The 26,701-nt window shown below is 46.1% G+C and overlaps 1 protein-coding gene across 2 annotated transcripts in view; it reads right to left on the bottom strand.

Annotated features, from left to right (window-relative positions):
* HIGD1A (HIG1 hypoxia inducible domain family member 1A) overlaps window positions 1-26,701 on the bottom strand; it is a 58,981-nt gene that overhangs the window by 19,875 nt on the left and 12,405 nt on the right. The window contains exon 2 of one of the 2 annotated variants that reach the window (XM_069647759.1): window positions 7,670-7,825. The exons of the other annotated variant lie outside the window; for it this stretch is intronic. Within the exon in view, the coding sequence (XP_069503860.1) occupies window positions 7,670-7,685 (16 nt within the window). The 5' untranslated portion in view covers window positions 7,686-7,825. The remainder of the gene's footprint in view (window positions 1-7,669; window positions 7,826-26,701) is intronic. 2 annotated transcript variants of the gene reach the window in all.

The following is a 26,701-nucleotide window of genomic DNA, read 5'->3' as shown; positions in this document are numbered from 1 at the left end:
GTAGGAGCGTTATATGGGATTATAGCAGAAGGGGCAAGGAGCCAGGCATCGCACTATATGGAGCAGTGGGAAACTGCAGTAGGGCTCACGCGGTCCATCCAGATTCAGGAAATGTGGGTTAAGATAATGGTCCAATGGGAAAAACGACTCAATTCTACTCAAGATAGCGCTCTGCTGGAGGGGATGTGGGGAACTGGGATTGTGGAAGCATATCTGGTGAGAATGCCCAGTCATACAGCCTTATTGTGAAATGATTGTGCAGCAATGAATAGTATTTTTTGGGAGTCAGATGCTGGACAACATAGGGATGGCCATCCTGGGAATGGGCGGGGTTCTGGAAAATCTACCCTCGAAAGGGCAAAGAAAAACATACGTCATCCAGATAGTGGCGGCAATGCTTGTGGTGGCACACAAATGGAAAGAAAAAGCTGCCCCCACAGAACATGAATGGGTTAGTAAAATCTGGAACTTTGTGGCACTGGAGTGGGTGACCTATTCAATTCAAGAGGATCCCCAAAGGTTTCTCTCAGAAGGGGACATTGTCCTGCATCACCTGCAGAGGGACTCGCGGGCCGCATGGTGCCCAATGATAATGAGATTGCTGGGGCTGGTGGGAGTACTTGTTCCACTTGGGGAGGATGCCTTCACAGGAAGCTTGGAGGAGATATGGCTGAAGATTCTGGGGGAGGCAAGGAGGGGTTCTCTCAAACGGTGCAAGGGCTGATACACCGGCTGGGGAAGAGAGCTGGTCAATCACAGAAACTTGGGACCGGGAGCCATCTACAGAGTTCTTTGACTCAACATTCACTCACTCATTGCATGAGAGGATCAGAAGTGACCTTCCCCATACATGTTATAACCCCCTGCACCTGTTCCAAATAGGCACAGGGAAATTTTTCCCTGTGCTTTGAAAAGTGCACCCCTTTTGAAAAATCGGAATTTACTTGACAATGCCCAGAACCCCCTACACCTTCTGCCTTGCACAGTTGTGCATTTGGTGGGAAAAGGGTACCTCAATGTGCACAACTATGATGCACAGAAATGTCCATTGCGCACGGTTCACCACCTTCTTGGCCTAAGTGAAGTGAATGAGCGTCGCACCAAACACGTTTGTAAAATTGTGGTAGGAGGTTATCCCTACTGATCACTTCTTTATGCTGGACGTGCATTTCAGAGTGTGTGGTTCGAGGTTTCAGGGGGGGAATTTGGAATGGGAAAGGACACATGGTAAGGAAAGGGTGCATGGGGTTTTTACTGTTTCTGCAGTCATTAAACCCAGATTTGCTCATGAGCAGGTATTGCTCAGATCTCCTACCGGTAATCTTCATTACTCCTAGTCCTTCGCTTCCTTGTCCCTGCACTTATCAATGAGGAGTCCCCACCTCCATACAGGAACCCTCTCTCTCTACTTCTGATTTCCTCAGGCCCGCCCCATCCACCTCCAGCCTCCGGGAATAACAGTCCGCCTTCCCCCAAGACCCAACAGTATGTAACACTGCCCAATACGAGGAAGGGTGAGGCCGGAAACTCGTGCTGGGAAGAGTAAGAGGACTAGGAGTAATGAAGATTACCTCCACGCCCACTCTTCCAGGTCCCAGCACTTATGAGGCGTGCCAACGCCAGAGAGAATGGGCCCGAGCACAAAGAAAAACACCAAAAGACAAATGGAAACTGCAACCGGACTAACACAAATTTATTGAAATACACATATTCAGACAGTAGCAACAAGGTATTTCATAGGAGCGCCACACTCAACACACCCGCCCCAAAGGTGAAGATTCAAACGGTAGTGGGTAATGAACGTGCGTGGATCCGACCAGGTTGAGGCGCTGCAAATGTCCTGGATAGGAGCACCGTGGGCTTTGGCCTAGGACGCAGCCATCCCGCTCGTGGACCTGCCAAGCACACCAGACGGAAGGGGAGACTCCACAGATCCGTGAGCCAAAGCGATAACATCCCGGAGCCAACAGCTGATGGTGGGCAAAGACTCCTTCCATCCAGTGACCGCCTCCCCCCCAAAAAGGTAACAAAAGAGGCTAGGGGAGGAACTCTAGTGTGTTCCAAATACAGCAGAAACGCCCGCCACACATCAATAGCGGCCAGACGAACCTGGGAAAAAGGAAGGAAAAACAATCTCCTGGGCAAGATGAAACTAAAAAACCGCCTTCGGAAGAAAAGGATTAGTGGCAGTTAAGAAACAACGCATCGGGGGCAACCACAAGGTAAGGTGCCGCACAGGGGAGGGCACCAAGCTCCACCCAAACGCTGTGCCAAAGCGATAGCCACCAGGAAAACCACTTTCAACGTGATGACCCGAAGGGAAATTTCAGACAAAGGCTCAAAAGCAGAAGACAGCAGAGCCCAAAGGACCAGTGGGAGATCCCAGGAGGGCAACCCAGAAACAATGACAGGCAGCTGAGCAAGAGACAAACTCCAGAGAAGGCAACCCATCAAGGTGTGACCACCCACAGCCAGACCCCCCAAAAGGCGTGAATCGCAGCCCACCGAGCCCTCAGGGTGGAAACAGAGAGACCCAAGTTAAACCCATCCTGAAGAAACAGGAGCCCCAGAACCCAAGTAGGAGAAACCGCCATGACTCAGACACCAGGACATGAAGTGTCCCCAGTTCCTCTCCTAGGCCCTCAAGGTAGAAGGATGTCAGCCCCTCTGAATGTGAGAAACCACCTTCAGAGAGCCGCCCAGAAACTAGGCACACCCTTTAAGTTTCCAAGCCCCCAGACCAAGTTCTTGGGATCCTCCACCCCCATGGGGCCGACCACCGTATCCAGATTCCTAGCGAGAGGCAACATGGGGGAAGACAGCCACATCTAGGAGAATAGAAACCAGCACTTGCGAGGCCAAAGCAGAGCAATGAAGATCACCACTGCCCGAGAGACCTGGGTGCACACCAACACTGTCTGAATGTGTGAGAAAGGCGGAAAGGTATACATGAGTCTCGGCGGCCACAGGGAGGTCAGAGCATCCCCCTCCACTCCCGATACCTCCGTAGAGGGCAAACGGGAGAAAAAACGAGGTACCTTTGCAGACAGGGGAGAGGCAAACAAATCCACCCAAGGAGTCCCCAGAACCCTGAAGACCCTCCAAAAGACCAAAGACCCTCTAAAAGACCATCTCCCGCAGCACCCACTCCCCAGAGGGGAACACACGGCTGAGGCGATCCTCCTCAACATTGTCCCTACACCTGATGTGACAAGCGGGCAGCAACAGAAGATGAGACTCTGCCCAAGTACAGAGGAGAAGAGCAAGAGACCCCAAGCAGCGAGACAGAGAGCCCCCCCTGGCGGTTGATACACACCACAGTGGCAGTATTGTATGAGCGGAGAAGGACTTCAGAACCTTGAAGGCAGCTAAGAGCTTCCTCCAGTTGGAGGATCTGGCAGCGTACCCCCTACGGCCACTTCTCCTGCAGATCCCGACCTAGGGCCACCGCCCACTACCCCCCCCACCCCACCAAGCTGTCTGTGGTAACAATGATCGAGAGGGCGGACAAAGCGGGAACCCCACCAACAGATTGGGCAAGTGCAGCCACCAGCGAATCTGGTCTCTGAGGGAGGGACCCACAGGGATAGGAGCCCCAATGTCCAGAGACAACTCCTTCCAGAACCTGTGTACATGGAGCAACAGGGGATGTAAGTGACGTCTCGCCCAGGGAACAAGGAAGACAACGACATGCATTACTGAGCCCGAAGAAAGTCCCTGGCCGGGGCCAACTCCCGAGCCAGAAGATGCACCAGGCAGTCCTGCAATCTCTGAGCTCTGATAAGCGGAAGAATAACACGTCCCCATAGGCAGTCCAAAACCTGCCCAGATGAACTAAAGATCCTGCGAGGGCTGCAGATGAGACTTTATCCAGTTTATGAGAAACCCCAGCGAGGTCAGCGATGACCGGCCCCAGAACCTTGGTGAAGACCCGGGGAGCAGACTGCAGACCGAAGGACAAGGTCCAGAGCTGGAAATGATCCTTGCCCACCACAAACCAGAGAACCTTCTGATGAGCAGACCGAATAGGAACTTGCAGGTAGGCATCCTGAAGATCCAGGGAAACCACGAAATCTGAGTTCTTCACCAGAGAAATGACCCACCGAAGACACTCCATTTTGAACCTCCTAGTCAGAATGTGTCGGTTCAATACTTTAAGGTCTATAATCAGACGGAAGGACCCTGAAGGTTTGGGCACCAGGAAGACAATGGAGTAAACCCCCCAGACCCCACTCTGATCGAGGCACCCACCGAAGGACCCTTTTCGAGCAAAGTTCCCAGAGCGCCTGCCGCATGGCCAACCTCTTGACATGGCACCTGTGCAGGGGCGTACAGATCAGAACAACTTGTACCACCATCTCACCAGACGATTGACCTAGGAATCCAGAGAGCCAGACCATTGCTTCAAAAAGAACATCAGGCGGTCCCCGACGGGCCCAGAGTCAGGACTTCTGCTGGCGAAGGGGGGTAGGGCAGCCGGCCCGGCAGAACCCCCGAGAGTCTTCCTATGCAGCTCGCCAGCACGTTTGTCCACCTTGAAGACCTTATGGACCTTGTCCTCCAAGGAATCCCCAAACAGCATCCATCCTTCAAATGGAATTTTCATGTCAGTAGCCTTCTGTCGGGCGTCTATCTTCCAATCTCTGGTAAGGACGTGCCGATGACCCCCCCCCACGATGGAACCCATGGACATGGCGGCTGCCTTCACACCATCATACAACAAGTCAAACAAAAACTCAATTTGAGACTTGACGGCCTGTAGAAGGGGCGCATGATCCAAGGTCTTCCCCGACACCTTGAGGGCAGACTTCAGACTCCCAAGGGCATCTTCCACTGTGTATGAGGCATCCCGCAAAACCAAATGAGTCCCCCTCCCCCATAAGCCTTCCTCAAGGAGGAATCCACTTTACGATCCATGGGGTCTTGAAGCGAATCGTCCGAAGCCAAGGCCAAGGACGACCGTCCCACCAAACTGGGAATGATGTCATCCACCACAACCACCTGCGGCAGGGCAATCTCTCACCCCCAAATCCCCCTGCAAGGGATATAGCTTGGCAAGGAACCTGGGCACAGCGGATCAACCCACTCCCTCAAAATCTCAGTCTTCATTTCAGAGAGAAGTGGGAGAACCTTCTTGAGAGTGCGCAACTGGGGCGCAGGGGGCCAAACCCCTCCAGCCAGAATAGACGGGGTTGCAGAGTTCGCAAACCCCATATAATGGGACACCTGAAGAAGACCATCCACCGTGGCCTCCTTGTCCAGGTACTTGCCCTTGAAATCAGTCAACCTCTGGGAATCACCCAGGCTGCAGGATGAGGCATCTGAACATGAGGAAGAGGAAGGAGACACTCCCTGCCATGATGAGGCTGAATCCCCTCCTCCTGTAGGGCTCCCTGAAAAACGCACAGGAGCTGGTCCTCTGGCAACCGCCACTCCCCCTCTGCCGCTTAGGAGGAACAGTAAGAAGAGGAATAGGAAGGTGAAGGAGAGCGACGCTCCACATGGCGAGACTTGGAGGAGCGCTTCCTCATGGCATTAGCACCAACAGCCAGAAGCTGAGGCTTGCAAGCAGAGAGGAGCCACCACAGAGGAGGAAGAAGGCAACCGAACAGCCAGAGGCCCCTGCACACAAATATATCTCCCCAGTGGGAAAAGACAGGTCGCTAGTCAACCACAAACCCAGCCTGGCAGGCCAAGTGCACACAATCACCAGCACAGAGCATGCCCCACCCCCCCGCTCCCGCTTACCTACGCCTGGGGTGAGGACCACCCCGGGCCATGCAGACCTGGAGGGTGAGCAGCTCTGTGAAGTCCCACAGACCCCGCCCCTAACAGGGGTGGACGACCTCGACCACCCCCTCCAGCTATGCTGGCGGTGGTAGGATGGACTGGCCAAAGGTAGGGGAAAAAAAAAATAAATAAACGGTTGGGTCTTGGAGCGGTGAGGTGGCGGGGCCTGATGAAAATATAAGCAGAAAGAGGGTTCCTGTATCGAGGTGGGACAACTCATTAATAAGTGCTGGGACGAGGAAGAGTGTACGTGGATGTAATGTGTTAAATACCATTAGCTCCAGAGCAGATACTGCGACTGGAATCGTTAGCCCCGGAGTACGTACTGTGCATGTCATCATTCTCACAGAGCAGGTATTGTGTCTGTGGTTATAAGTCCCAGGGCAGGTATGCTGTCATATGTAACAGATTAGCATGTACTGTATCAAACATCAATCGTTCCAGGGCAGGTACTGTGTCTGGAATCGGTATCCCAGATCCAGTACTGTGTCTGTAATTATTTGCCCCAGTGCAGGTATTGTCAGATGTAGTGGATGAGCAGGTACGTACTGTATCGGAAGTCATTAGCTCCAGAGCAGGTATTCGGTCTGCTGCTATTCATCGGGTGTTGTTTCTGTGTCTGTGTCTGCAGCCATTAGACCTAGAACAGACACTGTGCCTGCATTTATTATCCACAGAAGGGTCATTAGATCCAGAGAAAGTACCAGATCTGCAGCCATGAGCCCTGGGGAATCATTACTTTCAGAGTAGACACTGGAACTGGAGACAGTACACTCTGCAATCATTAGCCGGCGCAGGTATTCTACATGTATGGTCACTTACACCAAACCACGAGTTGTGTAGTAGCTGCACAGCACTTAATGCGTCGGCGAGCATTCCAGACCCTGAACTGTACCACAAATGATCTTCGGAGCAGGTACTAGGTCTACAATACCAACAGGCTACCATGTGGAATTTAAAAACCAGATATTTACAAAGTCACGTACTTGCAATGTTTTACTTCAACATGTGATGAGTACAATACAACGAATTACAGATTCAGCCTCTTACTTCAACGTGCATTTCCAGAGGTTGCAAAAGGGCTCCGTTTACCAATATAACAAAGGGGCGAGAACGATCTAAGTTAATGGATGCTAAAAGAAACGCACATAAAATTCATTACAAGAGCTGAATCGTATGCACTCACATGATGCTGCCTGGAAACTGAAAAGGTCAAGAGCGTTTGGTAAAGGGAGGCCTTATGTTGCTTTCATTATCAATTGAAATATACATTTAACGTCCCTATGAGACCCGATGACATTGTGTGTTTGTTTAAAAATGTGCCACACTTTCTGAAATGCCTTTACAGGCGTCATGACGTATTTCACATATTTCTGCTGAAATGCCTTTAAGTCGTTGTGACATAACGCAATTGAGCTGGCTGGGCTTCAGCCCCCGCCCGAAACTTAAGCTGAGGAGCGGGGCGGGGCTGTTCGTTAGTCAGAGAGGGGAGAGAATCATTTCAGCAACACTTTAAAGCTGGGAAGGCTTCCATTACCGCAATGCCTTACAAAAAACAAGCATTGTCAAAGTCAACTGTTTTGGCTGGTCTATGAGCATTAGGCATTTTCCAGGCACTTGGAATTATGTGTCCTTGTAATAAAAAAAATAAATTAAAAAAAAATAAAACAATGAGCATGAATAAAGGAGTGGGAAATGAGGGAAACACACGTACTGGAACTCAGAGAGTGTCATCTATTTGATTACTTGCCCATGCAAACTATTCTAGATTGGAAAGAAACAGAAAATGTAAAACTAGACTAATAGAACACAGGAGCCGCATCAAAAATAATATTGAGCAAGCACCCCTGGTAAAACATTATATAGAAAAAGGACCCACCTTTCTGGACTTGCATTGGGGGATCCTTAGAAAGGTTAGAGGAGTCTTGCAGGAGGTTCTTAACAAAATACTCCTCAATTTGGAACAAACAAAAATGGATTTTACTAACCAAAGGTCATTTAGTGGTACAGAGTCCTTGGAGTGGCATAATGTGACCTAAAAAGACATTAAATGTGATTAGCAGCTGCTGTTTCCCTTTTATAGTCTCGTTAATCACAGTATCTTGACTAAGGGGGTTTGACTGTGTGGATATGCTATGACAACTATGCACCAGTAGCTCCATTATTTGCACAAAGATATGATTTGCAATGGGGAAAAGTATTGGCATTTATGATTCATGCGTTTCATATAAATGTTTATGGAAACGTGTCGGACCCGACCCAAAAGAGAGACAAGATATTGTTGCCATTGCTGTTTACACCAACAAGTTGTTGCAAGCATTGCGTCCTGTAAACCCACAACTTTCACAAAATCATACTTACTGGTCTCCTACTAGCTCAGAGCAGAATGGTATCATACAAGGAGAATTGTTATAGTTTCCACTCATTCGGCGCGTGTGCAATTTCTTATGCTGGGATTTACCCCATTGTCTTTCCCTGCGTTTGAAAAATGTAGTTCCACCAATTGATGATATAACAGGTGGTGCCGACACATGTTTCGACCTAACAGGTCTTTTTCTAGGCTGATAGGTAAGATAGAGGGATTGTCCTGGTTCCGGCTTGTTGCAGGTAGGTCAGTTAGTATCTGAACCCAGAGGCAGAAAGATACAACATGAGAGGTATTGACCTCTGCTAAACCAGGCACAAAGCCCTTGCTATTGCCACTACCCAACTAACCGACCTACCTGCAACAGGTAGGAAGGAACCAGGACAATCCCTCTAGCTTACCTAGCAGCCTAGAAAAAGACCTGTTAGGTCGAAACGCGTGTCGGCACCACCTGTTATATCAATTGATGAATTCGAGACAATAAAAGATTGGAAAAAATGAAAATCACAAACTTTGTGGAACTACATTTTGCAAACGCAGCAAAAGACAATGGGGTAAATCCCAGCATAAGAAATTACCGAATGAGTGTAAACTATAACAATTCTCTCTGGATACACACAATAGGCACCATGAGCACGGGCCTTTTTACAAGTTTCCACCAAATGGCTGCTAGTGCACCGATAAGAAAGATGGGGGGCGCGGCAACCCATGGTCCCTGGTGCTCTTAACGCAACTGGTATCATACAGGTCTCTCCATCTGCAGCTTGGACGGATCCTTCAAAAGTGCAATTTTGAGCTCTTGGGACTTGGGGGGAGAGGCCAATTACACCATTGCTATTAAAAGCAACATATGCCATTGCCAAAGCAGATTGATTCTAAATATGTGCCCTTGAAATCGTGTAAGGGCATGTCTGTGAAACCACCACATTTTTATTAAAAGAGCAATACCGTAACCACTTCAGGCGGCTAACAAAATAATGCCGCCTTTAAATTTATTCCAAGAAAACTATCAGCACAGATGACCGATATCAGAGAGAACGGATTCTGGCGGTTAGAGAGTGGGAGGTGAGTGGTTGGTAGGAGAGGGACAGGTGGGGAAAGGGGAATAGGATATGCATACATGCCAACATTTTGGATCCCCAGGAAGGGAGACTTGTTCACAGGAAGCAGGAGTATGAAATTTCCCCATTGAACTGAATTGGGGTTCAGGATATTTTAGGCAGGAGACAGTGAAAAATAGCACTATTTTTGACAAAAAAAAAAAAAATCACAGTAGTCTCCCGCAGGAGGGTTGGCATGTATGTATATGCGCTCGTGGCCAGACAACCCTTGGGGTAGAACAGAGGGGGCAGAGCCTCCAAGTTTGCCCTGCCCCATTTCTAGAATGACCCCGCTCATAACCCGTTAGCCCCTCCCCACCCCTCGAAATGTAGGTTTCTGGCTGGCAGGTATATTTAGGTACCAGTGGGTTTGTTTTTCCTATTTTGATTTTGGTTGCAGCAACAGCAGGTCTTTGCGTGTCTTCTTGGCTGGTAAGTAGAAGTCCCATCCCCGGGTTTTGATTTTTAGTAGTGCAGGGAGATGTGCCTAACTTTAATGCTTAGTTCAGCCAGGCAGTGCATTGAGCTGTACAGGCCAGAGTCTGTACCACAAGATGTCTTTCTTGATTCCCCCCGGTATTTCTTCTGCTGTCTGTATAGGACAGCGTTCCGTCAATTCCCTGGGTTGTCTCACTGACTAGATGCCTGCATGCTCATGTATATACTACGCTATGAAAAGAGAAATTTTGCGGAACTTACCTGTGCATGGCAAGCCATTGGCCCCCCCATACACAGTCAGTGTGACGTGATGGGGCGTGGCCACAAAAGAGGAAATAGGCGCAGCTTAGACACGTGCTTTCCTGCATTTCGATCGTGCGTCCAGGCTGTGTTGTTGCCGCCAGCGCCTTCTTGTCCGCTAAGTGATGCTGCTTCTCAGCTCACGCCCCACACCACGGGTGGAGGGGGTACTGTAAAGCGAGTGTTTCAGGACTTCACCGGTCCCCCTGCTCACCCCCCCTGTGGACGCACAAAAGGGGTCCGCGTGGAGTGAGGAGGCGAGCGAGGATGAGGGAGGGGGTATAACTGCAATGCCGGTGGTCCTCATCCTCTGCGCCAGGGGGTGAGGAGGCAAGCAGGGTCGGAAGCACGCATTGCCGGTGTTGTATGATATCCAGCTCCCCCAATGCTCCAGCAATCTGAAGTCAGGGAGCCAGATATCATACAACACCGCCCCCCCTGCTTTGGCTACCCCCTCTGCCTCGTCACCCCTCTGGCCAATGGGCTGGCTCCTGGCGGGTCGGATATCCGGCATCAGATGTCTGGCAGAATCTCAGGACACTGACTGCCTCAGCCCTGACTATTCTTCACCAACTCCCCCCACCCAGCCGAAGGAAGCTGCGGGCTCAGTGACCTAATCTTCATGGTGCTCCTTTACCCAGCCATCATTTGCGCATTTCCTTGCTCTATTTTCTCATCCTGTTTGTTTTCTTCTGTCCTGAAAGGGACACCACAGGAAGCAATGGGCCATGAGCATCAATGGGGTGGTAAGGAGGGGGGCATCACTGTTGAAAGCAGGCATTCTACTTGCGGGGCAAATGGACAGATAACCAAGAGGAACCACTGGGTTTACCAGGCGCTCTCAGTCTGCTCTTCCAAAGAAGCTACTATATTTATATCATTTGATCTATATTGATAAGTAAATGAAGAAATTAATCCATTGCTAAATTCCCTAAGGTACCCAAATCAGAACTTCTTAATCATTGTTCATAGGGGCAAACACTAAACAATCTCAGCCTTATAAGCTCATATGCCAATGCATTTCAGAACCATGTTACATCATCAGGGCTGAGCTCTACATCATAAGCATGTGAACATACACATATGCAATTAACAAACACGAATAGTATGCAGACAAGTACAAGAAGAAAAAAAAAAATACACACACACACACACACACACACACACACACACACACACACACAAAAATGTGCGCAGTTGGGGAGCCAAGTATACAAAAGCATAAAAGGGGCGATATTGTTAGTGAAAACATAAATACCATCAGAGTAGTTAATAGAGATGTGAAATACATAATATAAATACCTTACCATGATGGTTCGGTGTATCTGTAAATATAAGATTGTAAGTCAAAACAAAGTTTTTATGGCATTGTCTGGAGTGGGAGAGGATTGACGTCCCTTACCTGGGAACATTATTGTTGTTCAAATGTGCATTTTACATGTTCATAGGAAAAAAAAAGTAATTTCTCAAAAAAGGTTGCTGAAACTTGCATTCACTAGTTTTGTTTAAATTGTTTATTTTTAGTCGGAGCACCACACCAATACTCTGTAATTTGTGTGCCCCTTGCTTTGTGTTTCATCACAGGTTATAGGTATAAAGATGTTATGTTTGTCAAACTGGTTAATCACAAATAAAGGCTTGTGTTGTGCTGACAGCAGTTATTAGGAAATTAAACTGTGGGTTCATGGGTGCCAACTTTTGATTTTCACTACAGGGGCAGAGGCAGAAATACCCCTGGCCTGGCCAAACACATTTTATAGGAACTTCCTTTTTTTTTTTTTTAATTGCAAAAAGTCATACGATTAACACGTTTTGCATATATAACATCTCAGCAAAGGTCTGTCAACCTGCTGAGCTAGCCCGTTAGCCATCTACTATAGTGCAAGTCTATGCATTCGTTGATGTACTAAAAAATCACTGCATTACCAACAGTACTTTGGTTGCGCCACTGCCACAGAAGTGTTTTAAGTGGAATTCATTTATATCTTCCTGCTGTGGGTGCCAGGCCTTTGCCTGCATGGGGCACCATATGCTGCAGAGAAGCCAGGGGCCCTCGTGTCTGGCACGGCAGCCGCAGCAGTCTGCTGCTACTTCAGCGGTGTCACCGAACTGCAGTAAAAGATACATGGATATTACTCGATGTTTCCGAAAGTTAGCTCAGTGGGTTAAGCACTACTGTGTCAGATTCTATGCAAGATATGTAGATGAATGATGGAATGCCAGCAGACTGGATTCTCAACTATTCAAGACAGGGAATAGAAAGGGTAAAATTTAACAAGCTAATGCCCTGTTTCTCTCTCTGTCATTTTCTGTCTCTGTGACCGAGTATGAATCACATTTTCAGGTATGTGCTCCGACTGCTCTCTGTCCTCTCTGACAGTTGGGGTGGCTGGCCTATAGGGAACTTGGAGATTTCCCGGTAGGACTCTGCACCCTAGGTCCCTTTTGTGTGCAGGGGAGGATGTGCGCTGACTGGCAGAGTGTAGTGTGTAAATAATGGTAAGGTCAATCTGGTAGGACAATATTTTTTTAACTGTACTTTTCAATTGCAGGAACACAAATTGGCTCAATCATCCGATCTACCACAGCAAAGTCCCCACCAGCAGTGGCACCATCAAAATTCCTGACATCTGCAGTAGGACTTGCCAAAGTGTTTTTTGCTGTGGGTGAAGGTGGGCCAATTTTGAAGGTATAGTTAGAAGTCACAATCAGGGATTTCAAACCTATTTTTGAGGCTGTTCCTTTCTCATGTCCAGTTTGGAGGGTGGGGAAGGGGAAGGGGACTGGACGTTCACGTCTCATATGGGAGTTCCATTTACTGTGTACTCTCTCCTGGTTTAGCAGAGTTAGGTCCTGCTTACTAGCTGATGCCTAACACCCAAGAGCTGGTTTTAGCCCCTGCTCATCTAACCTTAATTTTGAGGTCTCAGGTAGACCAATGTATCCTAGACTAACTGTTTGTTTTCATTGCAACAGCATCGCTCCAAGCGTCGTATCAACCTAACCACCTGTGTCCCAGCAAGACAAATCCAGTGAAGAACTTGACCCAGTCAAGGATTTATTTTCCCTATGTACCATTGGATGAGTAGCAGTGCTGAAGGTTTATATTGGCCATGTGCAATGTGCATCCAGGTGGGGTTTTTTGCCGTCAATCTGTGGCCTAGTCAAGGACCACACTTCAAAAAGAAATTCGAGCTAGGACTTTACATTCTCCGAAGTCTCCCTGTTCAGATTGTGGTATTTTTTCTTTTTAATCCAGCCAATTTTTCGGACCCATTTTTTGCTAAGGGCTTTCCTTCCCAAAGCTTTTCACATGGTTCCTTTTGAATCTTTGCATGTGGTGTTAAATCTTTTGGGGACTTTTTTTGTATGATTATTTTTTCCCACCCAGCATTTTTGACCCATTTTTGCGTGGGCGTTACTTTCCCCCAACCTTTTCACATGGTTAGTTTTAAAACTTTGCATGTGGTGTTTGTCATTTTAACTTTCTTTTGGAGGCATTTTTAATTTTTGAAAGCTTGAAATGGTTTTTAAAAACTAAGTGACATACACTTAAGGGGGGGGTTTGCAATGTTTTCACAGATTCAGGCTCCTTTTTTAGATGGATCGTTTCCTAGTGCCAAAAGCTGGTGGGAATCTCAAACGAGAAGGAGAGGTGGAAAAGGACAAAGGAAATGCAAAAACACGGAAATATGATGACTCTTATTTGGACTGGAGAAGTTAAGTCACAGTGTGTGGTTTGTGCCGCTACATTAGCCAATGACAAATTGAAGCCAACAAAATTAAGGTGGCATTTGGGAACAAAACATGCCGATTTAGCAAAAAAAGACCAGGGATTTCTTTCTACGGCAGCTGCAAGACATGAAAAACCAAAAACACTTGTTAAAAATGTGGCCTCAGTACCTGCAAATGCTTTGAAAGCTTCTTACCACATTGCGTACTATCTGGGCAAAATCAAAAAGCTTTTTACAGATGCTGAGAAAGCGATTCTGCCAACAATTCTCGCTGTCAACTGGGTAATGCTTGGTGACGGCGCAGCAGAGACATGCAAAAGTATCCCTATGCCTGACAGCACAATTTTCCGCCGCATCACTGACCTGTCCTCTGATATCAGTACAGAATTGACATTGCGCTTGAAACAATCAGTTTGCCCTACAGTTGTAGGAGGCCACCGACATTTAAAAAGCACCTCATTTGATTGCTTATGTGAATTACTGCAATGGAAAAGAAATATTGGAGGATGACTTATTTTTTGTAAACCAATTCAAGGTAGAAAAACTGCATCTAAACTCTGACACTGTTAACAACTTTCTTAGTTCCCACTGCCTAAAGAGGCAGGCGTGTGTTGGCATTTGAACGGGTGGTTCTCCTTCAATGTGGGGTGCTAAAGCTGGGTTAAAAGCAAAATTGTTGGTAGTAGCTCCACACATATTGTGGACACACTGCATGATACACCACAACTGTGCACAATATGGGGAATTAACTCACAGAGGTGCTGACTTCAGTAGTAAAGATTGTAAATTTTATCAAGATGCACTCAAGATGCAACTATGAGGGAGGCATGGTCTTATAAGTAGTCACTGACACAAGAATCAAAGTTTCAAAAACTTCACTCAATGTTCAAAAGGGTTTGAAAACTCCTGTCTAGCCCTATAGCTAAGATGGGAGCATGCTCTACCATTAAATAATATAATAAACAGTCCTAGTCAGTCTTGGTCCAAAATCATAATAGTTAAACTAGAAAAACCTAATGCCTGCCCTTACTCTAATACAATAAATGTGAAAAGGGGAACTGTGTTTCTAAAGGAATAAATGTCAGAAATGGCGAAAATGTAAATCACTATGGGTCCTCGTCCTCACGTTGTTTAGCACACGGGCTTGTGTGGAACACTTGTGCACGGACACTCTGGATTGTGAGTACACCCTAGGCAGCCTGCTCTGCCTTCCAGGGCCTTCTTGGCCTTTAAACTCTCAGTCACAAGTTCGAAGGTTCACCCTCTTGGGTTTTCTTACACCCCCCCCACACCCTCCCTAGTCTAAGTCAACCCCCTATTCTTTGCACAGCACAACAAAAAGTTCCTCAATATGGTCACAGTTCAGTATAGGCTCCCCTCAGTCGGGCTCAAGCCTGTTCCAACTTTAGCTTCTCCTAGGTTACCCTCTGCTGGGATCAAACCTTTTTCAGGGCTCCCTTCCTCTAGCTTTCTTCACATCACTCTCAAGAGTTCTCTCTGTCGGGTTCAAGTCCCTTTACTTTTCGAGACTGCAAGGACTTTACCTCTGCATGACCACTTCGACCTCTAACATAAGATTTTCACAATCATTCTCTTCCTTTGCAATGCTTCTTGGCATTTGTATTTCTCTGTATAACAAAAGTTCACTTCCCAATTCCAGTTTGCCTCTGCCGGGATCAAACTACACAGTTTGTGTATTTCAACTGTATCCTCTTCTATACCTTTTACTTAATTCACTTATTTCGCTTCCCGCTGTCGTTGCAACTTCAAAACCTTTCACAAACTTTCGATTGGGCAATCTCCTTTTGCTGGACCACTCCGAGTACTCAAGAATTTAAGTTCTTAACAATGGGCTCACTTTCTCTTGTGTCTTATCGGCACACGCGCACTTGGCAACTGTTGAACACACTCCAAAACACAGACCAGACTTTCACTACTTAATGGCCGTGTTAGGAGGCTTTCTGCTTTTACGTCTTTTGATGTGAAGTCAAGGCTGTTACACTCGCTGCCTCTTGCACCTCCCAAGCTCTGCTGCTCACCTGGGAGGGCGGCGGGTAACCTTGTAGTACTTGAAACAATCTTTCTCCTTCCCATCTGGGCTGGCATGCGTATCCCTCGCAGTCTTGAGAACAGAACAATGTCTCGCCAAAGGGTTCTCTGGCCTGTAGCGTCTCAAATCTTGGCCCCTTGGTTTGTCGCTCTCCTCTTCCTGGCTTGCCACCGCTCTGCAGGAGGTTCCCCTTCTCATGCACTGCCTCGCTCAAAGTGTATCTCAGTGTTGCGCCTTTTAACCATGTGGGGAGAGGTAATAGGTCCCAGGTGTGTGTGTGTGTGTGTGTGTGTGTGTGTAATTACAGTCAAGTGCGTGACACAGCCTGATCTCGTTAGCGAGACATGTCCAATGTACTGCATAGGTGGTAATCCTTTTAGCAATAGATCTCTCTTCATCGGCTCAGTGTGGTTGTGTAGGAAATGGGCGGGGGGGGGATTTGGGAGCTGGAACATCATATGAACTGAGATGAGATGGGATGGGATGGGATGGGATGGGATGGGGTGGGGTGGGGTGGGGTGGGGTGGGGTGGGGTGGGAAAAGGGGCTACCATGTCTCACCATTGGGTGTTTCCTCCCAACTCCCGAGGACCCGCCAGTCAGGTGATCCTCCTGCACTTGTCCACCCCCAGGGTCTGGATCCAAAGGCGATGGCCGTGCCCGGACCACCTGACTAAGGGATTACCGGTGTTTAGCTAGTGAAACACCCACTGGTTTTTCACACACCCAACAGGAGCCTGTGAGTTTGCCACATTATGTGCAGAAATGGGAGTTGCACATGATGCTTTGTTTCACACAGGTGGCTATCCAGGGGAAAGGTTTTAAAATCGCATTTATGAACTCAGGAACGAAGTGAGACACTTTCTTCTGGGTTTAGACCAAACGAAAGAAGAGCCTGTGTGATTCCATTATTAGCAGATGCTCTTGAGGAGACAGTATGATCTTTCATGTGCTGCTGAACTGATAGGAAACCATCTCAGAACCAGTCTCGAAAAGTACTTTCCAGAGGACAATTTTAACGTCAATGACTGGGTGGTTCTGCCTTTCCTAGCAGACGTAGGGGCCACCTATCAATACACCTCCAGGAGGAAAGGAGCTTCCAAGTGACCGCCTACTGGACAGCCAATTAAAACAATTGTTTTTGGGTGGATTTTGGCAAAATATGTCTGCAGAGTTTCCAACTTTATCCAAATGTGCAGTCAATGTACTGTTAACTTTCAGCACCTCATACTTTAGCGAGATTGGATTCTCAGCACTTGCAGCCCTAAAGACAAAGAAATCGGTAAAAACAGGAAAATTAAAACCAATAGTGCAGGCTACCTGCTGAAAGACAGGCCCACCCTTCACACTAGTTCTCCAATAAGCCACTGTCCAACTTGCAAGTGACAGTACTGATAGTAATCTCAAAGTTGTTGCACTTAAGAAATAAATTGTTACATCAGCTGCATGTCTAACGTTACTGTAGGACATCAATATTGGCTGTTTTTTTTGGTGGGAAAAAATATCCAACACTACTTTTAGTCACGTCCTCTGTATTGTAGCAAAAAATTCACAATGCTGTGTTTACACATTTGTCCTCTAATCTAATTCGAGTTATTGCAAGCAATGATTTTGAAAGAATTTAGTGTTTGGCACCCACACCTCCATTTGGGGCACCATTCTACACCAGCACAATAACCGATCGCAAAGAATGACATTTTGGAGTCCATGTGTATAGAGGGGCCCAAGCCAGGTACATTTTTCAAAGGGGGTGCTCAGGGTCAAAAAAGTTTGAAGACCACTGCTGTAGAGTGACTCTTGTTATAAAGAACATGTTTATTTTTTTTTAAAAAGGAGAAAACCCAACTTGCTATCTTGCTGGCACTGTTATATTTATTTTTATTGCTAGTTTGGAAGAGCACTTACACCCCCGGTGCCTGGGGGACAGTGCACGTGCGGGCTTGAACAGCAGAAGCTTAATGTACAAAACAAACCTTATTTGCAAAATCCCTCGTTGCTTTTTTACTTTTAAAATGGTCCATAATCCACATGCTTACGGTACCCTTGTGTGTGACGTTGCTATGTGTACTGTACGGCCTGATCATTGCTTTCACTTAAGAAACTGAACATCAGCCAACTAAAAAATAAAAAGTAAAAAACACAGAACGCCACTCTATAAGTGGCATCCATTAATTGTCCAGCAACTGAAAGATAGTTGCATTACAGGAGAGCCTCGACCCCTCGACCCCCCTCCACCTCGTTCAAGCTGAGGAGGATTGTTTACAGTATATGCATCAATTTGAGATTTGTAGAATGTGCACAGGACAGGTACTCTGTTCTCAAGTTAATTTCAAGGTCAAAGCACCCCTAAAGAGGTTCTGTAAAGCTGCCCCCCTAAACGGTCTGGCATTCAAAGACTGTAATTTTGTATTGTAATCCTTTTTTCACTGCTGAGGTTACGGGTGCTATACCCATGAGGCAGAGCTGTTGTATTGCTTTTACGCTATTTATTTGAAAGAACATATAGAGAGCTTGGTTACTTCCATTGCCTTTTCAGTTCACAGTGGGGCGAAGTTGTACCAGCCTTTGGGCGCGGGGGACAGTGTTCTAATTACCTCCATGACGCATGCTCTCCTCCATCTACATTTAGTTTATGTTCAACACTTAGGGAAATCGCTACATGATTTAATAAATACAAATGTAAGTTTAAGTTTGAGGGACTATTACTGCATGTTCTATTTATACTTGTGTCCCATTCTCTGTATAGGTTGATGATGATGATGATGTTCCCGGAGGATTTTTATTGCCACTTCCATGCTGTTTGTTTTATCCAACCATTGCACCTCAGCAATCGAAAATAGTTTGTCTGTAAACTGTATAACTTATTTATTTAATGCCGCCAGGGCTAGTTGGGATCACTATGTCATTAAATTGAAAAGATTTTTTTTGACAATAGTTTATGATGATTTGGTGTGAGCTATTTATGACGGTTGTTTTTTCTTTTTTTTTTGTCTCCAATGATGGGACCAGTTCATTCTCTTTCGATGTTGTGGAGCTTGGAGCCATTTTCCTTCTTTTCCTGATTTTTCAGCAGCCTTGTTAACAGAGGGCTGGCGCAGTAGCAGGAATGTTCTGACCTGGCTGTGAAAGGAGTGCTGTTAATTGCTTTTCTATTTGAAAGTGGGGGTCGGGGAAGAGGGGTAACTTTATTCACTTACGGCAGTGGCCTTCAAACCTTTTTATGAGCCCCCCCCCCTGAGTAAAAATACAGTTTCTGCCCTCCAAGCCACAAATGCTTATATTTTCTATTAAAAACAGTCACCATAATCCTTTTTTAAAGAGCTTTGTGTCCCCCACCTAGCCCTCCAGTTTGAAGACCAATGCCTAAAGGCACCTTAGCTGGTCAGCATATAGAGGTCCCTTTTCGTGGGTGGGGGCGATTCCTTCCCTTCCCCTTTCTAGTTCCACACAATGACTGTTCTACGTATCAGTCTGATCGCTTTCAAACCATCGCCAAGTAGGGGATAAAAGCTCCTACTGACTGACCCTCTCTGGCTTGAACGCTGTTTGTTGCTGCTCCAATGCCCCTACAATGTTCCACATGAATAGGTCCATGCCTTCCTCAAATAGGTGCAACCGACCCTCCAAGTAATAATTTGGCTTATCTACGTGTATCAGGCCGTGGCGCATGGGTTAGAAACCATGCCTCTGCAAAACGTACCCATGGCTTGGTTTACTTAGTTGCAGGATTTTTTCACTGCTCATGAGCGCTGCACTATTTCAGCTGTAGTGCATAATTTATGGCACAGTAGCAATGCTTATGGGAGGCGCCTCTGTTGACCCTTCTGGAGGATAGTGCTTGGTTCATATTAGCAATGGCCTGCCTGCTAAGGTGTAAAATCTACTTTTTGTTCCCCCAGTAAAGATCACTTTGGGCATGGGTTCTGTCCCTGCATACCACATTTCCGGTCCCTATAATTTCCTGTACATGTTGCTGTCCGCAAGCTGGGACTCTCCAAGGTCGATATTTACATTTAAGAAACTGAAACAGGTGCTTGTCTTTTAAAGGGCACACACACAAAATGACTCTGTAGCATTTTAGCTAAAAAGTGCTTTGGAGTTAAGAACGTATTGCCTCTCCAGAACACCCACCTCTAATTTCATTAGCGAGCAGATTGAGCTAGTTGAAGCCACAATGGGTGAAAGGCACAAAAAGACGCTTCACTCACAAATAGGGACACTTCAGGCAGGAACATCCATAGCAAGCCCACTATAAATGAATGATTCTGGGTACAGACAAGTTTCACAAATACTTGAACATACTAAATTTCAATTTTTGTGTTCTTCTTTTAGGCATTAATTCAAATCATGGGGCACTCTTAATGTGCTTTTCTTTGAGCCTTTGACAATTCCTGGTGAAGTTAATTGTAAAGGGCTGATAGAGAGACTTGATGAAAGTAGAAGAGAAATACGTGAAGAAAGGGTTTTCAAAGCAGTAGTGCTTTTTACAGTCAGCAGGTAAGCAATGTATTTTTTTTTGTCCATCTATTTGATGTTGGGGGAGGAGGGTACATCTGAAGTCCATACGGGGAGGCATTTCCCTTTTTAACACAGATGAGTGCTGCACAATGCCCACCACTCTCTTACAGCATCTCTATATCCTCTGTAGGAACTCTCTAGTATAGATGGCCTACATGATTTCTCTTATGTTATTGGACATTTGTAGAGCGCCTTTTACCATTGGTTTGATCTGAAAGCGCTATGGGTTGAATGACCTCAGGGACCGTAGTCCAGGTCAGAGGATGTGTGCAGCTACACTGAGTTGTGGGTAGCTGCATGGGGAGCGAGGGAAAGCTCCAAGGAGGGCAAGAATAAGTAAAAATGAAACCAGGTGGGGGATGAGATCACACTTAAGGGGAGTCACTTACCCCAATGTGTACAACTCAAGCAAAATGTCTGTTGCGTTGCTAGTCACATTTTGAGGTTTTAACTTGCCTTTTTCATACCTGCAGCCAAGAAACAGTGTACTAGGACACAGACATTTGATGAAATAATGAAAACCTATTGGGATGCAGAGGGACTAATTCAGGTGGAACTTGCCAGGGATGACTCTAGGATGAGTCAACAGATGACTCATGAATGATTCCAGGAAGATCGTTTTTTTTAACTTGGGAACTTCCTGGCCTGTCTGGCAGGTTGCATCACGAGGTGTAATGGAGAATATATGTATCCGAATGCTAATAGCAATGGGTGATTTTCCTGGGTTTATCAATGGGATTACGTAACATGAGCCACACCTTGAATTTCAATCATCTCGAAGCATATTCACTGCCCCACACCAAACGTTAAAAGCAGGGCGAAACTTGTCTGGGATCATCATGAGAATGTTTATTGTGCTCAGCGCATCAGAACAAGGGGAGGCAGCCAGCAGTGGACCCTAAACGACCCCATAGAAATCGTGATAAAACGTTCTTTGTTAGTGACAGGGCTCATTTTGCAAATATTTGTGGCCCAATTCAACTGAAAACGTTTAAATGCTCTGCAATGGTCTCTCACTGAACGTTATGCATTTAGCATTTCCACAATAGGTGTGAAGTACAGCCGTCTCTGTTGGAAGACGAACATAATTTGGGATATAGGCCTCATTACGAGTCTGGTGGTATTTTGGTAGGTAAATCGGCCGAAACACTACCAAACTGATTTACCGTTACTACCACTTGGTTCGGAGGGATTACAAGTGGCAGAGGCAGTGTTAGTGCCCATTTATTGGAGACCACAGGGATTTTGGCGTTATTGCCACCAGTGGTAATTCTTCAGATTTGGCACTTTTTGTGCGGTAAAACAGGAAGGCTTTTTTTCACTGCCTTCTCACCAAACCTATAGTTCAACTGTGCATTAATTCAGTGGTAACTCTGTTACTATTGCATTAAAACCATTTATGGCCACACCGCCGAACTGAGGGCTTTATCTTTAACTAAAAGCAAGGCAACACTGCAGGACTCATCCTCAACCTTTCCCCGACTATGCCAAGACCGTCAATGTTGCAGCCAACAGGGATCGCTGCTTGAAAGCCTGACATCCATTCTCTTAAGAGTAAAACGTACTGTAAAAAGAAACATAAGACTTTATACAAAACGTACCCATCACCACCTGTTCTCAGATGTGAAGCGTGAAACTTCAACAGAGCGCTGACCTGTTATCAAATTTCAAAAGTGACAAGATTGCATCATCAAGTGCACTAGTAAATAGCTTGGACAGGAAGCCTCCAGAACACGGAAGCAATGAGGCAAATGGAGGCTAGTCACCGTTCCTGCATTATGCATGACCTTCATAGTCGACAGAAACCATTCCAGCACAACTCTAAAGTATGCTCTCACAAAAACGGAGCAGCTGCCTATGCTAGTAAATACTGCGCAATCGCAGAGTAACAAAGTTGATTACTTACAAAGTATCCGAACAGTTTGCTACGATGGATTGCGTGAGTTGCAGCTTACTGCAATCAAAGTCCGAATTACCATTACTGTCGAAGACACTCCAATGCCATTGATGCGAGGACGTTAGGGCCGGTCAAAGAAGTTGATGGCATGCGGTACTTCAGAATAGCCCGACACTGTGCAGTGCGTAGGAGTTTGAGGAGGCAAGCCTTCCATTTCGATTTAGCACTGGTGCACCTCTAAAAATAATGGACCATACATAATGGGCAGTGTGCATCTCATGCATTAGTTCAATTATCAATATGCTGTGCACTTGCCCCTGGTTACCCAGCGGTAGCTCCCAACTACTGGATGATGCTGACACCCACCCAGGAGCTGGTTTTAGCTCCTGCTCATCGAATCTTAATTTTGAACCCTGAATATATGCCCATCACCGGCTCGGACTGGCTTAAATAGGCCCATGGCCGAACCAAAAACACAAAATGCTGGGTTGGGCCAGTATTTTTGGTGAAAGTGGGCCACTTTTTTGGCCAATTTGATGAGTTAATTTACCCTGTGGCTAGTAGGTTTGCTCAGTGTTGCTGAATAAATATTCTTTGAATGCACAATTTGCATTACACTTTATCAACAAACAAAAAAAACGTGGGTACTATTCCAACAGTGTGACAAAAGGAATAAATAGCCATTTGCAACCATCGGCCACTTTTTCATTGGTGCCCGAGAATTGTATGGCCCGGTACAACCCTCGCCCATCATAGGGCGGTGCGTCAGTAAAAGCGACGCGTTCTTGCAGATTTTCTGAAAATGTTGTTTGTGATTATTACCTTCTAAAAACTTATTCTGGCAAAAAAAATAAAATAAAATTAAAAAAAAATGCTAATCTTTAACATTTGTTAAAAATTAAGTACCAAGCGGATGCAAAAAGCATACGCAGACGCTGTAGAATTCCAGGGGATCATCAGTGAACCCAACTATTAAAAAAATCACATCACCAATGACCTTAAGTCACAGCCCAACTACATAGCTACATTAAATTCCCTCACAATGCTACCTCCCTCAAACTATTTTTGGCATGTCACTGAACAGTACTTGATATTATACCCTTTCAAGTCAATGACCTCTGCAGTGACCTCTGCAGCTGTGAAAGAAGGCGGTTTCAAGAACGCAAGGTTTGCATCTGAGAACATTATGTGCAAGAAAACGAACGCAGCCTGATCAGCAGTGTCCTCTAGCTCCTGCTTTGACCTTCACTGGGTACTGACGGTAACAAGTGTGATTCGTTGCTGATAATCGGAGTGATAATAAACGTCACCAGTATCAATCAGTGGATTTTAGGATCTGCTCCGGAGTGCCTGATCAAAGCAACTATCACGTAGAGAATTTTCTAAAATCTGCTCAACTAAAGCGGGGAGATAAGTAAATCACAGGATAGGTTTGCATCAAGTCAAGGATTAGCTCAAGAGAATTCACACGAAAAGAACACTAGAGATGTACAGAAAAGTAAAGTGCATCCAGCATCACAGATGATCACTTATGTCTAAGGGTGGAATTAAGTGCCTGTATTCGCGGTTAGGTGGAAATCCTTGGTGATGCTCATGGTCACCCTGCTGCAGACAGGGTTGGACTGCAACAAAAAAATAATAGACTAAGGCACCAAAGTAAAAGCAGACTACACATGCAAGAGTCACAATTTTTGGGTTAGTGCTTAAGAAGCATTTTTTTAAGGGTGTCTGATTCTTTAGAGCACAGTGAACTGTTAACACTGGCCAAAACGATCAGTTACAGTAAAAATAATTTTGTAAAACCCACATTGGCCAGTCAGGCCGGTCCTTCAGGAACGTCCATGTTGCCGTATAGAACAGTCTGAGCATTGCTATACAAACCATAATATAAGAAGATGACTGCCTACCTGTCAATGGTGGGAATTCAGTGTCTCACTGAAAAGGATCATCCAGATCAGCAGTGCCAGAACTGAACCTATAGCCTTACAGTGCCGCTACATACCATGCCCACTAACCTCATCACTAAGGGTGGGAGTGAAATTTTTGTCAGTGAAGTGCAGAATTCACACTGGATTCTTCCGCCCATTCTTGTGAAATCACCATTAGAGTTCTGGTTCCACTTGTGCAGAGCATAGGGTTTTGTTTCCAGTAGCAAGATGATCTTCGCATTTTTCAAACTGGGTTTGGATTTGTGCTACGTTCGCGTAGCAACAAGACAAACTTGCACAGGCCTTTTTTTCGACCCATACAAGTTTGCGCTTCGGCATGAGAAACTTGACAGATTTTTTGATCCAACAGCAGTATGAGCAACTTAGTGCCGCACCTTTTAATTCGTAGAGCAGCAGGTGCAACTTCGGGCAGCTCAATTCGATTTGTGCAGGGTTCGCACGACAGCATGAGAAATTTCACACAGGTTGTTTGATCTGCGCAAGTGGTGTGAGAAACTTAATTCCGCTCTTTTCCATTTGTGCTATGTTTCACGCAACGACACGTAAAACTTCAGGCCGCTCTTTTCAATTGGTGTTGGGGTCACAAAACAGCATGAGAAACTTCGCACAGCGCTTTCCGGTCCACAGGGGAGGCAGAACAGCGGATTGGGGTGAAGTGCAACTTCACTTCCGCAGCTGGCATAACAGACTTGAATAATTTCACCCAGCCCTACTCAGCACCAATCCCCAATCCCAGAACCACGAGCCATCCCAAAATCCTTGGAGAGGAGTTACTGCTGATAACCCATAAACTCACAATGCAAGAATCAGCGTCTAGTTTCTCCGAGTTCTCCCTGCTGGAAACTCCTCTATTGTAAAATACTTCCCGGGGGCGTTTGACATTACAAGCTGTTAAGATGTATTTCTAAACCTGGACCTGGTGGGAAGAGATTTAGGAGGACACACTCGGTTTATTGAAACAGGGTACCTTCTGGACAAGCCAAACCAATATAGGTAGCTTGTCAGGCGGTCAAGACTAAGTTTCAGGAGGAGTGCGAGCGATCAGAAGCCCACAATGAGTGCACACAGAGCAACAAACCACAAATAACTCTTAGACAAGTTTATATAAAAAAATATGTATAATCATTTATTGTCGGCCGTACCAAATGGACACAAGTAACTTTAGCAGGGAGTAAAACAATGATCACAGAACCCTTAAACTATACAGTCTATATATTATAAAAAACCAGGGGCGAGGCACGCAGTCCAATTCCTGGCCTATATATTACCTGAACAAGTATCCAAAAACAATCACAGGGTTAAATCCCAAAGTGTCCAAAATATTCACAGGGTTAAATCCCAATAATGTTCACAGGGTTAATTCACTTCTTGCACTGCTGTACTCCAGCGCTCTCGTATCTGCAATACTCATCAGGGAGGCCGAGTTGCCATTCAATTCAGGTGAAACCAATATAAATGTAGTTGCAGTCTCTAGGAATTACGGTCAATGTAGTCAACCCATTTAAACAATTGAGATGACCAGTGAAAGACTCCCCTCCAACACACACATCATACCGTTAGCAGGGGGAGGGGTGGAAAACCATGATTATGGCTCTCCAGTGTAGGGCAAAATAACCCTGGTGCTGCAGTCTCTGGAGTCCGGATCTCCACAAGTTAATTGTTCAAAAAAGCAGGGGGGAACTCCTGCAAGCGCTTTCAGTGCAAGAAGGGAATTAACCCTGTGAACTTTATTGGGATTTAACCCTGTGATTGTTTTTGGATACTTGTTCAGGTAATATATTGGCCAGGAATTGGAGTGCGCGTCTCGCCCCTGCTTTTTTTTTTTAACAATACAGTATATATACACACAAACACACACATTACATTTCCTAGTGCAATTTAGTTACAAGCTTCAACCACAACCCGTTAAGAAAGGGGTGAAGTTTAGTACACAAATGGCAATAGGTTATTCTTCAGAGTTCGTTCCCTAACCTTGTGCTCAATAGTACAGTTGTGCGTTTTTACGCACGATTGCGCAGATGAACAAATGAGTGGGTCTTCTTTGCCGGGCTGTAGCAAGTCAGGAAGGTGCTTGAAGCAATGAAGAATAAGTTCCCACTATTCGAGTAGGCCCTGCCCTTGGCGGCAAATCAGTCTTCAAAAGGGGCAGGGGGGAATGAGCTAGGGAGCGCAGGCTAATCCAGCCAAATTCGAATACCGTTAAGCGATACTCATGCGTAAAAACGACCAGCTGTGCCAGGGGGCCACCGGTAAGTTATGCAAGTACTCACCGACCCTCGTCACAGTCTGGACCAAACTTTGCCAGTTTAGTCGAGGTCGCTAATAGTCCTGCAGTTTCGCAGTGCTCCAGCTCTCAGCGGCTGCAGTGGAGAATGATCATCCGTGACAGGACAGTTGCCTTTTCTCAGCTTCCGAAGGAGGTATGAAGAAAATTCCGGTGCAGCTGGCTTAAGGGCACATGAGAGAAGAACAGCAGGGGAACAATAGCGAATGTCTTCACCAGGTAGTGATGCGGGAATCAGGGATGCAGGCCGCGTTACGCACTCTCCTTATTCAGGAAT

This window comes from Ambystoma mexicanum, chromosome 2q (assembly GCF_040938575.1).
Source record: "Ambystoma mexicanum isolate Mex_15411 chromosome 2q, UKY_AmexF1_1, whole genome shotgun sequence".
Classification (NCBI taxonomy): Eukaryota; Metazoa; Chordata; class Amphibia; order Caudata; family Ambystomatidae; genus Ambystoma; species Ambystoma mexicanum.
Note: the sequence above shows the minus strand (reverse complement) of the source record. Positions and strands in the feature narration are given on the sequence as shown.